The sequence below is a fragment of the Emys orbicularis genome, chromosome 11 (assembly GCF_028017835.1).
Source record: "Emys orbicularis isolate rEmyOrb1 chromosome 11, rEmyOrb1.hap1, whole genome shotgun sequence".
NCBI classification, from domain to species: Eukaryota; Metazoa; Chordata; order Testudines; family Emydidae; genus Emys; species Emys orbicularis.
The window spans coordinates 20085654-20102072 of NC_088693.1; the positions used below are offsets into that span (position 1 = coordinate 20085654).

General features: G+C 39.6%; 1 protein-coding gene across 2 annotated transcripts in view; it reads left to right on the top strand.

Moving 5' to 3' along the window:
• Positions 1-16034, top strand: part of SPOPL (speckle type BTB/POZ protein like) — a 30029-nt gene extending 13995 nt beyond the window's left edge. The window contains exons 5-10 of one of the 2 annotated variants that reach the window (XM_065413614.1): positions 6096-6273; positions 6375-6430; positions 9458-9580; positions 13691-13833; positions 13935-13988; positions 15430-16034. In XM_065413614.1, the coding sequence (XP_065269686.1) occupies positions 6096-6273; positions 6375-6430; positions 9458-9580; positions 13691-13833; positions 13935-13988; positions 15430-15574 (699 nt within the window). In that variant the 3' untranslated portion in view covers positions 15575-16034. The remainder of the gene's footprint in view (positions 1-6095; positions 6274-6374; positions 6431-9457; positions 9581-13690; positions 13834-13934; positions 13989-15429) is intronic. The other variant, XM_065413615.1, reaches the window with a different exon arrangement.
• Positions 16035-16419: the final 385 nt, after the last annotated feature.

The window sequence follows — 16419 nt, forward strand, 5'->3', positions numbered from 1 at the left end:
AACGATGTTACAAGGGAGCATTGCACAACTTTAAATGAGCATGTTCCCTAATTGATCAGCGACGTAACAACGAAACAACGTTAACCGGGACGACTTTAAGTGAGGAGTTACTGTAAGTGAATCTACTGTATGCACAGTTTGGAAAAAAAATGAGTAGATACACCTAGCCCTGGTTTTCAGGGGGAATCACTGCACGGGGTTCCAGAACGCCAAGTCAGGGAGGGAGAACTTCACATACTTCTTCCTTCCCTGCAGGCTGAAGGGGAATTACTCAGTCTGCCTCAGATTTAATGTAGAGTGCTGCACACAGGACTGTCTTTTGTAATATGCTGCCTAGTGTTCCTGTGACCAGCAGGATATGGTGATATGGTTATGATTTCAGTGACAGCAAAGACTGGAGTGCCAAACAACCAAGCGGAGTTATGCTCGGCTGCTTAACAAGCTGAGTCACCACTGACAAGTAGCAGGATGGATAAAGAGCATGATTTTTAATCAATTTTCAATTTCAATTTATTTTTTAAGTTTAACCTTTTTTATTTACATGTTGCTAGTTCTTTACTTTTTTCCCATTTTATACTCTTAAAGTACTAATGTAGATGTATTTATTTCTTTATTATTTATAGAATTTTTAATTTTGTATAGATTTCTTTTCTCCTGAGAAGTTTAGAATTTTAATTGTGACTCTCTTGTGAAAGAGGCAAGTCCGGGGCCCCATTAACATCCTACTGTGAGAACAGCAAAAACTCAAACAAAACAAATAGCCTGTGCTATATGTGCAACCAACGCCATCCTCTGACACATTGACTCTCGCAAGTCAAGAAACTGAATTGCTTCATTGGGCCACACTCCTCTGTCAGGATTGTAGTTTGAAGACAGTGGGACTTGTGCCAGTGAGTCATGTAGGTGCTTTTGAAAATCTTAGTCTGGGGTGCCTAAATACAGGTTTAGGAGAGATAGAATCTTAAAACAACTAAATAAATAAAATCCTGGCCTGTACATCTAAAAAAGGTCATAGTGACTTTGTTTACATATTGAAAGTCTAAATAACTTTTCATTGTTAACATTGGAGCAACTTTGTTTTGAAATGACACAGATTTTATCATTGAGTTCAATAAAAATGCAAATATTTGTGTATTCTTAATTGTAAACCAGCGTAGGCCCACTGAAGTCAATGGGATTATTCCTGTGAGTAATTTTATGTACCTTTTGAAGCGTTTACAGGATTATGGCCTTAATTTTCAATATTACAGGATATTCTACCAGAAATAGAAAATATTCGGTTCAGGATATTTTCAGTATTTTGTTTTTTGCCTATGCCAGTTTTGCAAAATTTAAATAGGAAATTCTACCTTCAGTGGCATTGAAAAAAAAAAAAGTTTAATTCATATAAATTTATGGTTACTAATAATAAAGTTGGGAGGTATTGCCAAAATGGAGGAGGACCGGAATATCATACAGGAAGATCTGGATGACCTTGAAAAGTGGAGTGATAGAAATGGGATGAGATTGAATAGTGCAAAGTGCAAGGTCATGCACTTAGGAACTAACAACAAGAATTTTTACTATAAGCTGGGGATTTATCAGTTGGAAGCGGCAGAGGAGAAATACCTAGGTATATTGGTTGATTACAGGATAACTGAGCCACCAATGCGATGCAGCCGTGAAAAATCCTAATGCAATCTTAGGATGCATCCGGCGAGGTATTTCCAGTAGAGAGAGAGAGGTGTTAGTACCATTATACAAGGCACTGGTAACACCTCATCTGGAATAATGTGTGCAATTCTGGTCTCCCATGTTACAAGATTGGCAGAGATCCTAGGGTTATTTTTGCCTTCCTCTACAGCAGTGTTTCTCAACCTGGGGGGGTCACAGGATGGGTTTAGGGGGTCACAAGTGCAGGGCTGGCATTAGGGGGTGGCAAGCAGGGATCCACGCCACAGGGGGCCCCTTGAAACTAAGTCACATGCTTCAGCCCCAGACGGTGAGGCTCAAGTCAAAGCCTGAGCCGGGGCCCAAGCCCAAGCCCTGCAGCCCGGGGCTGAGGCATGTAACTTAGCTTCGGAGGGCCTGCTTTGGCCTGGGCAATTGACCTGCTTGCCACCCTCTCATGCCAGTCCTGAGTATTATTCATAATTTACTTAATGATATTTAGGGTAGGGGGTTGCAATTTTTTCAAGCGTTAGTGTGGGATGGAGGTGGCACAATTTTTTGTCCAAAGGGGGTCGCCAGCACAAAAAGTTTGAGAAACACTGCTCTGTAGCATAGGAAATGGATCACTTGCAGGTTTAAACTACAGTAGAACCTCAGCATTACAAACACCAGTTACCGAACTGACCGGTCAACCACACACCTCATTTGGAACTGGAAGTACGCAATCAGACAGCAACAGAGCTGCTCCCCGGCCCCCCAACACACACACACACACACACACACACACACACACACACACACACACACACACACACACACACACACACACACGCAAATGCAGTATAGTACTGTGTTTAAAAGTAAACCACTTTTAAAAAAAAAAAAGGGGGGGGGGAAGTTTAATAAAAAAAGATTTGACAAGATAAGGAAACTGTTTCTGTGCTTGTTTCATTTAAATTAAGATATTTCTTCTGCATAATAGTTTCAAAGCTGTATTAAGTCGGTGTTCAGTTGGAAACTTTTGAAAGAACAACCATAACGTTTTGTTCAGAGTTATGAACATTTCAGAGTTATGAACAGCTTCCATTCCCTACATGTTCAAAACTCTGAGGTTCTACTGTAGTGTAAAATGGTTGAATCTCTGTAACTTGAACTCTTTAAATCATGATTTGAGGATTTCAGTAATTCAGTCAGAGGTTATGGGTCTGTGACAGGAATGGGTGGGTGAGTTCTGTGGCCTCAATGTGCAGGAGGTCAGACTAGATGATCATGATGATACCCTCTGGCCTTAAACTTTTTCCATTCTTATAGACTCATAAAGAAGGGACTAAGGAAAAGGGGACTGGAGGATGGAAGAGTGGGAGAAGACCAAGATAAACCTCACATAAGAAATGAGTCGCGTAGTGGGGATGGTGTGATTGTCGGTGAAAGGGAGAAAGGCTAGGAAATAGATGAAAGACTGCTTGGGATTATGTGGACTGTTACCAGATTGCACCATGTATGTGCAGATTAGCTATGGCCGTCCACTTTGTTGCATGTTGCCATTGGTGGTCTTTTCAGTACTACTAAAGCTCCATGTGCTGTGTTTTCACTAGGAAAATATGTGTGTGTGGAAAATTTCTGCCCTGAGAAGTTTTTAATGGTTGAGTCATAAACTCGTGATAATAAGGATTTATATGGGGGTGGGGAAAGAAACATAGTTCAGGGTTGTTTTAAAACAGCCATAGAAAAAATGCCTATGTAACAGGCATCCAAAAACTGATACTAATCATTATGGCTATAGCAGAGATTATGAAATTTAGCTTTTGGAGTCCGTATGTAATATTTAAGTAGCTAATTCATTATCCCTTACTGTAATAAAATGTGTAGCCTAACATGTTAAAATCGTGTAGATGAAAAAATTATATAATATCCTGTTAACTTAAGCTAACATCATAGACTTTTTCTGGATCGTGATCTATATCACCTAGGTACTTGTATGGCCTTTCTTATCATAATATCAGAGTATCACCATCTTTAATGTTTTTATCATCTCAACATCTCTGTGAGATAGGAAAGTACTATTGTACCCCATTTTACAGAGGGGGAAATGACGCAGAAGGACATGCTTAGGTCTTGAATACCTACAGAGCCATGGCTGGCATGCCTGTATGGACAGAAATAACAGGAGTACTTGTGGCACCTTAGAGACTAACAAATTTATTAGAGCATAAGCTTTCGTGGGCTACAACCCACTTCTTCGGATGCATCCGAAGAAGTGGGTTGTAGCCCACGAAAGCTTATGCTCTAATAAATTTGTTAGTCTCTAAGGTGCCACAAGTACTCCTGTTATTTTTGCGGATACAGACTAACACGGCTGCTACTCTGAAACCTGTATGGACAGAGCCCCCTTGTGTAGATACAGTGTAAGCCAGCAGAAAGAGTTCTGCTAGCATAGCTACATCACCTTCCTGAATGACATTAGCTATGCCAACAGAAACACACTTCTGCTAGTATAGTTGCATCTACAGTGAGGGTGGCCAGAATAACCCTATCAGGGTGTGTGAGGTGTGCCCCCCCCGCACTGTAGCCTGACAACTAAACTGGCAGCATTTTTGTAATATAGACCCAGGCCTCGGGGAATTGCCCAAAGTCACACATGAAGTCTGTGACGAAGTAGGGAATTGAACCCAAGTTCTGCATTAGTGTTTTAACCACTGGACCATCCTTCCTTTCCTTATCTGACATTTGGACTGCTCAGATGAAGTTTAGATTGTTCAACTCAGACATGTCCATGGGGCTTGGCCACATCCATCTGCCTTTGAACCATATTCTATGGCTCTAGAGATCCAAACAGAGCAGTCAGTTGAGTGCTCTCACCTTATCTATTCCACTTCTAAATTTCTATAGCTTAGTTTGGAGAATCACTGATCAAGATTCTTTAGCTCAATGTTTCTCAACCTTTTTGATACCAGGGACCAGCGTGCTGCCTTCTTAAACTGTGTCAAGGAGATCTCAGGGACCGGCACCAGTCCAGTGTTTCTCAGCACTGCTTTGGCTCACTCTCTGCTCTCCTTTAGGGAGCTTAATTTCCAGGCATTTGTCACCAGATCAGACCCCATGCTGAGCTGTTTCTCATTTGTTCCCCATCACCATAGAGCAAAAAGATGGTGTTCAGTCTGTGAGCAGACTCTCAAGGTATGTCTACACTTCAGTTAAAAACTTGTGGCTGGTTCATGCCCGCTGGCTCAGGCTTGGGCTAAGGGACTGTTTCATTGTGGTGTAGACGTTGGGGCTTGGGCCGCAGCCTGTGTTCTAGGACTCTCCCACCTCACAGGGTCCTTAGAGCCTGGGCTGCGGCCCGACCCCCAGTGTCTGCTCTGGAATTAAACAGCCCCTATAGCCTGATCCCTGCGAGCCTGAGTCAGCTGACATGGGCCAGCCGCAGTTTTTTAGTTGCAGTGTAGACATACCCTGAAAACACATCAGAAGAACTCCACTACCATCTTCCCATTCCTTCCCAAAGACGACAAAAACCAGCAAAATACAGGGAGAAAAGTCAAGAACCACTTCAGATGCACATCTTTCACAATCTTCTTGGTTTAATTTAATTTAAAACCAAATTTCATATTTTAGACACAAACATTTGAGTTTACATGGTGCCTCGATGCTACATTATAGACTCATTTTTTTCTAGAAGAACCACTTTTAAACTCTTTAAGAGGAAAGTGTCCACATTTAATTTGTGCCCCAGCGGGGCAAAGGCAAAGTGAATAATGAAGGGGCTTTATTTTACTGGTACCTAGTTCATTTGCTTTATCAGTCTACCATTTTAAATAAAGTTGTCTAAGTTCATTTTGACTAATTGGGGTAATTTACTGATAAGAACTACCCACGATCACTTTTATGAAACTCTGCTTTTTCTCTGCTCACATAATCAGTTTGGATTCAGTAAAGGGAGAGCCTTTAAGTGTTGTTGGTTTACGAATATGTGTTCTGTTTCTCAGGTGTGTGAAGGGTCTTATATTTTGTTGATTTGTTTCTGAAATAGCAATAATTTTTAATTAGAGATTCCATTTCTCTCCCAAGCATAGTGCCTGCCTTTGATTTAATCTCTGGCCTTTTTATAATGCTGTTTGTAGCATCATGCTCTTGATTTTTGTCTTGGTCAGATAACTATGCTAAATGAACCAATGTTTGTATCATTGAAAAGAAAAAGCTTATTTCTCTTACACTTCTTAAAAGGGTTGTTTCTTTGGCTCTAGTATTGTTTCATAAAACCTAGACACTCTGAAATGTAGTCTTTCCCACCATTGCATTTTGGCTGGTTTAGGGTTGTGGGTGAGAGACAGAAGCACCAAACATATTTTTGCTTTGTCTAAGAATTACTCAAGTTCTAGTGTAGGTGCTATAATTTAATGATTCAGTTATGAAGGAGTTTCTGTCTTACTGTGATTTTCTGTTAGGTAAGCGTGGTCCAAGACTCAGTAAATATATCGGGACAGTCTAATACAAACACTTTGAAGGTACCTGAATGTCGACTAGCAGAAGATTTAGGGAATCTCTGGGAAACCACAAGATTTACAGATTGCAGTTTTTATGTAGGAGGACAAGAATTCAAAGCTCATAAGTCTGTCCTTGCAGGTACTTTTTTACTTTTGTATTGTAACATTTTTGTTTTATTAAATAAAAATGTTAAAATCCGGCTATTTAACTGTATTTAATGCTTAATTCTTTTGCTACAGCTCGTTCACCAGTTTTTAATGCAATGTTTGAACATGAAATGGAGGAAAGCAAAAAGGTAAGCGTGACTGAAAGTTTAAGGTGCTACTCTCGTTCTGATTCCAAAGAAAAGGAAAAACTTATAGAAAACTCAATTGTACTTCATTGATTGATAAAGATAAAAGTGAGTGCTTAACATGGAAAAGTTATGTCAATCAGATTAATATCTCAAGGTATCATTGAATTGACACCACCCTATGTCAGTAACTCAAACTATCTTGAGCCACATTACGAAATTACACTTGAGCGGCTCTGTCCATGCTGGTGCTGCACTCATCTTTGTGTGACCCTAAGACTTTTGGGGCGTATCCCCTGGTTCTTTGTGCTGCAGTAAGATGAGCCACTCAGATTTTCACAATTCATTGGGAAAACTCAGTCTGTCGTTTGAGCACAAAAGGAGAATTGTGGTAAGATACTGCAGAACTAGTAGCATTCAAGTGGAGCTACACCACGTCCACACTAGCGTAGTTGGGCGTGCAACTTGCCAGCTGCTAATACATCAGCTGTAGCCTATACCACTTATGAGCCAGCCAACTAGAGTTAAAAGCTCCACCGCACTTGAGATAAGGGATTTTATGTGTACATGACTAGAGTTAGGGTTAGAGTTGTAACTCAAATTAACTTCGCAGTGAAGCCTTGAGAGAGACTGAGATCCTTCTCTTCAACCACAGATTCCACAAACACTTCACGCATACAACTGGTCTACAGGGATAGTAGTTTAATCAGTCCAGACTGCTTCGTGCTCTTTATATCTCCTGTAGTGAGGAGCCATCTACCTATATAGTGGAAAAGAATACTTCAAATTCTAGCAATTTCTCCAGTACCATAGAATTGGGGAGCTAGTGCAGAATAGGTAACTGTACTGCTTGCTCTGACTGGGTTTGAACTAGCTTTGCAAGCACCGGTTCTAAAAGCATTGAGGTAAATCAGTGCCACTTCATGCAAACTGGACCCGTTCTCATCTTGGTTAGTGAAAGCTAGCTGTCAGTGGTTGGGACCACTGCGTGAATGTCATCATCTCCTTAAGAGAGATAGGGCAACCTAACAAATTTTGAAAATCTAGGAAGGACATACATTCTCAAGAAACAATCACATGCTAGTTATCCCAAAATCTCTTAATCTCTCCTCCTTGGGCACGGTGATCATGTAGATAATGGCTAAACTATTCCAGTTGTACCTTAGCTGTAACATCATCTTGGAGCCCTTCTAGTCCCTATTAGATCTGGAGATGACACTCATCTGAATTGTTCTAGACCTGACCCTGTGTATTCCATAGTTCTGCAGCTATAGAACTTGCCATGGATTTCAGCCCTTGGTTCTCTTTCTAGCCTTTATAACATTGAAAATATGAACAAAGCATAAAACGATGCAGTATTTTCTTCCTGGGTTTGCAGACTACCCTTCATCACAATTAGTGACCTATGAACTCAATAATTTCATGGCCCAAAATTTTGTATCTTTCCAAGATGACATGGAATTCCACATTTTGCTGCATTCAGGTGCCTGAAAGGCTTTTTTTTCTGTCTCTCTGTTGGGACTTCCTGCAGCTCTCCAGTTTTCACCATGGGAGGGTGTTAATTGGATTACAGGGCATGCTCTCTAGCCTGTTCCATGTAGCTAGGCAGCAGCAAGATAGACTCCAGCTTGCAGCCAAGGAGCATAGGGAACCATAAATGTAGGCTGGGCAGCTGGACTGTCTGGCGAACACCACAGCAGCTCAAGCCTGTGGAGTTCAGAAACCGAGCTGGTGTAGTTGGTTGCAAGCTTCCTTCTTCCTTAGCATACATGGGAAGTAAGATTTTGAGGCAGGCCACCTGGATAACAAAGTGAAAGCCCCTGGATCTGGATCACATGCAGAACCTAGCAAAAAAATAAAAATAAAACCATAGTTGAATATCACTGACTAATTTTAATGTTCATGAGGATTTTCAACTAAACGATCATTGGGTGTGTTTGGGGAGTGAGAAATGGAATATGAAGTGCATTTTATGAAGATACGAGTTACATTCTGTGGCAATATTAGGGTGGCTTGCAAAAGAATTTTGTCCCATTGAGCCTTGGTGAACATGAGTCTGTGATTATAGGGCTATGCACAGCTCAAACATATATGCGTATATATTAACTCTGTTCTTAACAGTGTGCTGCTAAGAGCTTGCATGGTGCAGCAGCAGTAGGTGGAATTTCATTAATGTGGATTCATGCTTTGCTCTTGGTTAGATCCCAAAGGATTTTTAATGGGCAGTTCTCACTTTCATTGAAGGTTCTCACCTGGAGTCCTGCAGGGTACAATGATGTTTCCTCTTGTAAGTGAATCCCACATGTGAGGAGGACCCTGTACTAAAAACTACAGCTGCTTCAAAATGCATAATGGCCTTTCCAATTCTGTATCCATTTCAAGATCCTGGTCCTTGTCTTTTTACAGCCTGTGTCTCAATACCCTATGCTACTGCAACAGCTGTATTTAGGGATGCTGATGAAATTCAGGTTCTAACTTGCAAAGACCAGGGCCAGGCGTTTCTTAATGGAGGGCCCTAAACTGTGGGATTCAGGTGAGGTACAAATACAATCTTTGCCACGCCTCCTTTAAAAATCACTTTCAGAACAAATTGGCCCTATTAAACGGAACAAATTAAGGCTCACTCTCCTCTTTGCTGCTGGCCAACTTTTTGCTCTCTCCAATACTTGTAATCTCTGCTGTTCAAAGGAATGTTGATGGATTTAAATCCAGGCCAGGATGTATTTTTAAAAACTCCATAGACCATATTTAGGATTCTCTGTATATACTTTTGCACTGCAGATTCCATACAAATCCAGCCACATCTAAAAGGTTCTATGATGTCCGTCTGACTAACTGATAAAGCTGCTGGCAAAAGAGGAGCTTGACTATAGGTCTATAGTTGAATCTAGAAGTGCCAACTTAACCTTGTAAGGTTCTATATGATGGATATGAAATAAAAACTTGTAATACACAAACCAGGTGATCTTAAATTTTTACTCCAAAATTTATAGATGTTATGGTTTTCCTTTTTTTGTTTTTATTCAACAGAATCGTGTAGAAATAAATGATGTAGACCCTGAGGTTTTTAAAGAAATGATGAGATTCATTTACACAGGGAAAGCACCAAACCTTGACAAAATGGCTGACAACTTGTTGGCAGCTGCAGACAAAGTAAGTAATTAGCTGTTAAAGTCCTCAGAATTGTTGTTTTAGAAATCCCTGTTCTAAACATGTATATTTTGAGTTGTTTAAATACTACCACAATTGATGTCTAAGAAAAATAAACAGACCAACAGATATAAGAAATAGATTGGCTTGGAGGGAGACAGATTTTTGAATGGTGGGAAGATTAGAAATATATAAAACCTTCCATGGCTGCTAGGAGTATGTACTACCAAGATTTTTCCCAAGAAATTGGGGGAGCATTAAATATCCTTAGAAAATCAGTATTGACAAAAGTGTGTCCTTGATCTTTGTATTATGAGCCAGGATAAATAACAGGGCTTTAATGACCACCTTCTCTAAACCATTACTACTTCCTTAACTTTGTCATCTTTCTGTCTTATTACCCTAAATAATTCTAATCTGTCCTTGTACTTAATTCTTGCCTTTAAATATTTACCCTTTAAGCCTTTATTTTCACTGTTCCTCTGAAATGTTCCTTTTTCTGTTCTGCCCTTCTTGAAATGGGGGACTTAAACAATAACACAGTATTCAAGGTGTTGGCATACCATTTCATATTTTAACATACTATTCCAAAATCTTTTTAAAATACTGTACGAATGTAATATCTTCTTTGCTCTTTCCACTGCTGTTGCACATTGAGCTGAAATGTCATCTAGCTGTCCACTATGAAGTCTTAGTTGTTTTCTTCTAAGTGGATATAGCTAATTTAAAAGCCAGCCATATGTGAACTGTTCGCTTTGTTCCTTTCAAGGTGCATTACCTTCGACTTCTTTACATTTTATCTGTTGTCATACCCAATAATGTAGCTCTGTTACCAGGTCCTTCACCAACTGTTTGGTTGACTTTGCATAAAGACTCCTACTAGGTTAGAGAAGCAGATTTTTTCTTATATGGAAGCTGTACTGGTTTGTTTATTATATTATACTAACCTGAAATTATATCTTGAAGTAATTTTCCTAGTACTGAAGTAAGGTTTGTGGCTCCCATGATCAACCCTAGCACCTTCTTTAACATACATACAGCACTGACTTGGCTAAATTTGTCAAAAACTTAATTCTTAAATTCCTTCTGAACTATTGGATTAGTGCTATCCAGGCTTTGATGATGTAGTAGTTTAGGTCTCTTCTCATACCTCTCTCTGACAGTGCCTCATCTTCAAGATCTCATTGAGTTTGAGACAGATGTTAAAGGCACTCAAGAGTGGAGAGAACTGGAAAAGTAGTGTTTCTGTATGAATGAAGACTTTTATCGAAGGCATGATTGCTAAATACAGAGAATGTAATAACTAGAAACTGCCAAAGGCTGCTTGCTCTGCCTTTCTCATGAATGAAAAATAATAGTCTGAAAAAATAGTTCTGCAATGTTACAAAAGCAACTCTATTAAACTTCTATCTTGTCTGCTAGGGATGGCTTTATCATAACTGGTTTTTATTTATATAATCCAAATAGAGGCACCCTAGAGAACAGTACAACAATACATCTAAAATAAAAATAATGTGGTCTGAGAATAGAAAAATTTGGCTAAGAAATAAAGCAGTGGAGTTTTCCTTTGTCTTGTGCAGATAAATATTAATATAAATAAAATGCAAATAAAAAGTAACAAATACATGTGGCAGCGTCAATATTTTGTGCAGCGATTGTTTATAAATTTGTCATGGAGACTTTGGAATTACTTATACAAATGATGGATTCTAAAGTAAGTAACTATACAGAAAAAAGATCTGGGCGGTGTTATGTACAGTTTAATGAACACCTGCTCAGTGTGCAGCAGTGGTCAAAAAGTAAACTGTTAAGATGTATACGATACCAAAGAGAATACACAAAATGATTCCTTTACATATCAATAGCATACCTTTACCTAGATTGCTGGGTTCAGTTCTGGTCACCCTATCTCAAGAATATAGCAGATATGTGAGAGGTACAGAAATGGGAAAACTAAATGATGTGAGGCGTGGAAAAAATTCTGTATTATGCGACTCAAGTTAAGGGCAGATTGTGATACTTTATTTGCATAGTACCTATAACAATTTCTCCCTGAAAGAAATGGTTGGGGTTATTATAAAGGTATACAAAAAAGAAAGCTTTCGATAGGGAAATTAGGTACTCCTTATTCGCCCTTTACTTTGTACAAGAATTATTGAACATTTAATGAAATACAACAAATTTATAACTGACCAGGGCTTTTTTTGGACTCATGTATACCTTTGGAACTCATTGCCACAGTATACCATTGAGGTAAGAGGTTAGGAGGAGTTTAAAAGATGTATATGTCTAATAATGCAATTATGGATGTTCTCTCTAGGGAATAAGCAAATCACTGGCAGGGATTAGGAAGAACCTTCCCCTCCAGTGGAATTTTACATAATTTTCCTCTGAAGTTTCTTGCACTTTAATCTGAAATTTCTGGGACTGGACACTGTCAAATATTTTACTGGATTTTTGAGCCAGTGGTCTGATCTGATATTCCAGTTCCTATAATCTTAATATTTAAATAATAATAATAATATTTATGGCTTCTCTTCAGCTTTTCTTCATGTTAGTACAGTGGGAAGGATGGAGTAAATGAATTTTAAGTTAGCAGTTAATAATTCTCCTGTGAGGTTTCAGAGTAGCAGCCGTGTTAGTCTGTATCAGCAAAAAGAATGTTTTTGAAGCTTTTCTGTTGCAAAATTGCCACCTTAACGTATGTCAGTGAGCGATTAGAGAGGTTGAAGTGTTCTCCTACTGGTTTTTGAATGTTATGATTCCTGATGTCAGATTTGTGTCCATTTATTCTTTTGCGTAGAGACTGTCCGGTTTGGCCGATGTACACGATCCATTGTCTACAGCCAAGCTCTAAGATACAACCGCATTTGTTCCAATCCCTCAAACAGAGACAAACACCTACAAGGTCTCTATCAAGCATTCTTAAAACTACAGTACCCACCTGCTGAAGTGAAAAAACAGATTGTCCGAGCCAGAAGAGTACCCAGAAGTCAGCTACTACAGGACAGGTCCAACAAAGAAATAACAGAACGCCGCTAGCCGTCACTTTCAGCCCCCAACTAAAACCTCTCCAGCGCATCATCAAAGATATACAACCTATCCTGAAAGATGATCCCTCACTCTCACAGATCTTGGGAGACAGACCTGTCCTCGTTTACAGACAGCCCCCCAACCTGAAGCAAATACTCACTAGCAACCACACACCATACAACAAAAACACTAACCCAGGAACCTATCCTTGCAACAAACCCCGCTGCCAACTCTGTCCACATATCTATTCAAGTGACACCATCATAGGACCTAATCACATCAGCCACGCCGTCAGGGGCTCGTTCACCTGCACATCTACCGATGTGATATATACCATCATGTGCCAGCAATGCCCCTCTGCCATGTACATTGGCCAAACCGGACAGTCTCTACGCAAAAGAATAAACAGACACAAATCGGACATAAGGAATCATAACATTCAAAAACCAATAGGAGAACACTTCAACCTCTCTAATCACTCAGTGACAGACGTTAAGGTGGCAATTTTGCAACAGAAAAGCTTCAAAAACAGACTCCAACGAGAAGCTGCTGAACTTGAATTAATATGCAAACTAGATACCATTAACTTAGGTTTGAACAGAGACTGGGAATGGCTCGGTCATTACACTAATTGAATCTATTTCCCCATGTTAAAGTATCCTCACACCTTTGTGTCAACTGTCCGAAATGGGCCATCTTGATTATCACTTCAAAAGTTTTTCTCCCCTGCTGATAATAGCTTCTCTTAATTAATTAGCCTCTTACAGTTGGTATGGGTACTTCCACCTTTTCATGTTCTCTGTATGTGTAAATATCGTCTTACTGTCTGTTCCATTCTATGCATCCGATGAAGTGGGCTGTAGCCCACGAAAGCTTATGCTCAAATAAATTTGTTCGTCTCTAAGGTGCCACAAGAACTCCTGTTCTTTCTCCTGTGAGGGACACTAGTCAATCATCAGGAATGGTGCTAAGCACTTCACAGGATTGGGGCAAATTGTTTTTTAGATTTGTTATACTTTACAGATTACAGCAGAAAGAATAAGTGTGAAGAATGATTAGTATAGTTTTTTCTTTCATTAGTATGCACTGGAACGGCTGAAGGTCATGTGTGAGGAGGCACTCTGTAGTAACCTCTCAGTAGAAAACGTTGCTGACATTCTTATCCTCGCAGATTTGCACAGCGCAGAACAGTTGAAAGCACAAGCAATAGATTTTATTAACAGGCAAGTAATGTTCCTTTATTACACTTGAAATAATGCCTAAAATATCTGTACTTAAATATCCCTTCCTTCTAAATGTTTTTGTATAACTTCCCCTGTCATAGGTGCAGTGTTCTTAGACAACTTGGGTGTAAAGATGGGAAAAACTGGAATAGCAAGTAAGTAAAATGATTCACAGAGTTTAACGTTACCTTTTCCTACACAGGAGTACATCCCAAATTACCCACTAGTACAAGAGAGCCAGACTCTGCTTTGACTGCCAGAGGAGTAAAGACGAACCCGCTATAGTCTGTTCAGCAGTGGAGGGCGTCCTTTGTAAACATCAATGCCACCTTCATTCTCACATGATTGAGATAATTGCTGATTGCAAGTGAAGTAAAGCTGCTGCAACAGCAGCCTTGCTTTCTGGGAGATACTTCCCCACAGTTCTTCCCCCACTTTACTTTCCCTTCCACAAAGGAAAAGAGGTGAGGCTAGTCTGTCCTCTGCCAGGAGATGACAACAGCAGCCAACATTAGCTTTTACTCACTCACTTCGGTTCAGTTTGCTGCTGTGGGGAGCAATGAGAGAGCAGCAGCAAACTGTGCAAACGCATCTTTTCCTCCCTTTATATATAGGCCTGCCAAGTTTCTCTTTGTGCCCATGGAGGCTGCAGCAAAGTAAGAGGCCCTAGGTGAGGGGAGTGGGGCTGCTATTTTGTATTATGACAGTGTACAAAGGCCCTAGCCAGGATCAGGACTCTCTTGTATTAGGCACTCTGCAAATACACAGGCAGACATAAAGAGTTCTCATTCTAATATGAAAGAAGAGGCAACAAATACGTGAGATAAGCAGGAGGGGGAGGGAGAAATAAGGTGACAAACATATTTCCAGTGCTGGGCATCCGTATAAGAACCTAGATGGATAAGATCACACAGTTAACTAGGTTAGCTGGTACATAGTTTGACTGTTCCAAATCATTTAGAAAGGTAACTTTAAAAACAAAGATATAAAAATCAGCTATCCTCTGCTGCTGTACAACCTAGCTCTCTATGGTTGCCTGCTTTCCTGTAAGTATTGTAACTGAAGTGGGTCTTGAGGAGGGAGTTGGCCTGGCCTGTCAATTCTTGCCTTCTCCCAAAGCGTGCACAGGGGAGCTGGACCTTCTGAACAGTTTCTAAGGTTACCTTTCCTTTACTCGCCTGCAACAAAAGGTTTTTATATCCATATGTCCCTCAGGATACAGAGTGTACTGCCACAGTGTCAGTGAGCTCAGTAGTGAGGAATTATAACTGGCATATAGAACATGATACTCTTCTTAAATATTACCACACAATTGGTGTATAGTCTCGGCTGAAGGCATGGCATAGATCATTTCATTCTGGGGAAAATTCCAATTGCAGAACAATGCTAAATATATTTCTTCCAGTTAATCTGTAATTTCACTGAAGTATAAGCGAATACAGTGTTGGTTATAAATAACATACAACTATAGTCAATTACAGTATTCCACATGTCAAATCATTCTAAGTATTTTCCTGATTCCGCTTTTATAGGATTCAGCATTATATGGACATAATACATTTTAACTGAGATTATTCTTAAACCTTTTGTTTTCAGCCAAGCAACAGACATAATGGAAACAGCAGGCTGGAAGTCCATGATCCACTCTCATCCTCACTTAGTGGCAGAGGCCTTTCGAGCGTTAGCATCTGCACAGTGTCCACAGTTTGGCATTCCACGCAAACGGCTAAAGCAGTCATGAAATCTTCCATGAACTTTAGAGAAACTGAAATGACTCTACTCCTCCATGTCCAGAGGTGTTTTCACAAACCATAACAAGAATTTTTGTTATCCTTGTCCACAGAACAGAAGCTGAAAAAGTCTATTATTTGCTTTTCAGTTGGATAATTTATGGTTTAATCCTCAGCTTTAAATTAGACTGATTACTCTCTAATTCACTGAAAGGCCTTAAATTATCTTCAATGACTCTCTAGTCCATATAGTCTAATGTATCTTGATTTTTTTTTTTATCGTGCCTTGTCTTTTTGACTAGGCTATGCAGGATTGCACTAGCTCCATAATGCAGTAAAGTTGATAACTGAAGATTAACTTTTGAAAGGGATCTTCCATTATTTAAAAAAAAAAAAAAAAAGAAGATTATAGTTTGGTTCTGTGCTAACTGGAAGGTTTCAACTAGACTCTCATTAAAAGCACTTGAACTGAAGGCACATAACGTGCCCCCAGTCCAAGTACAATGCATAGGGAGAACCAGTTTACTTACAGAGGATGCCAACAGGCTGTTAATGGCAATATACTGCTTTGAACATAATTTATTTTTCATTGTGGGGGCAAATATGCAATGGTTTGGCCCAAAAATGTATTTTCAATATAGTTTGTAATGCCTATTGTGTGTATGTCAAAGCTGTCCAACAAGCGTTTAAAAAGAAACACATAATAAACCTTTTGCCTGTGTTTCTTTATGGTCCATCGCTAGTTTACATTTAATGGAGAATAGGGTGAGAGGTAAAGATTTTTCTGTGAAGAGAGAATAGTATTGTATTTGAAAAAAAATTATTTATATCCCACATGTATGGTTACATAGAAAAG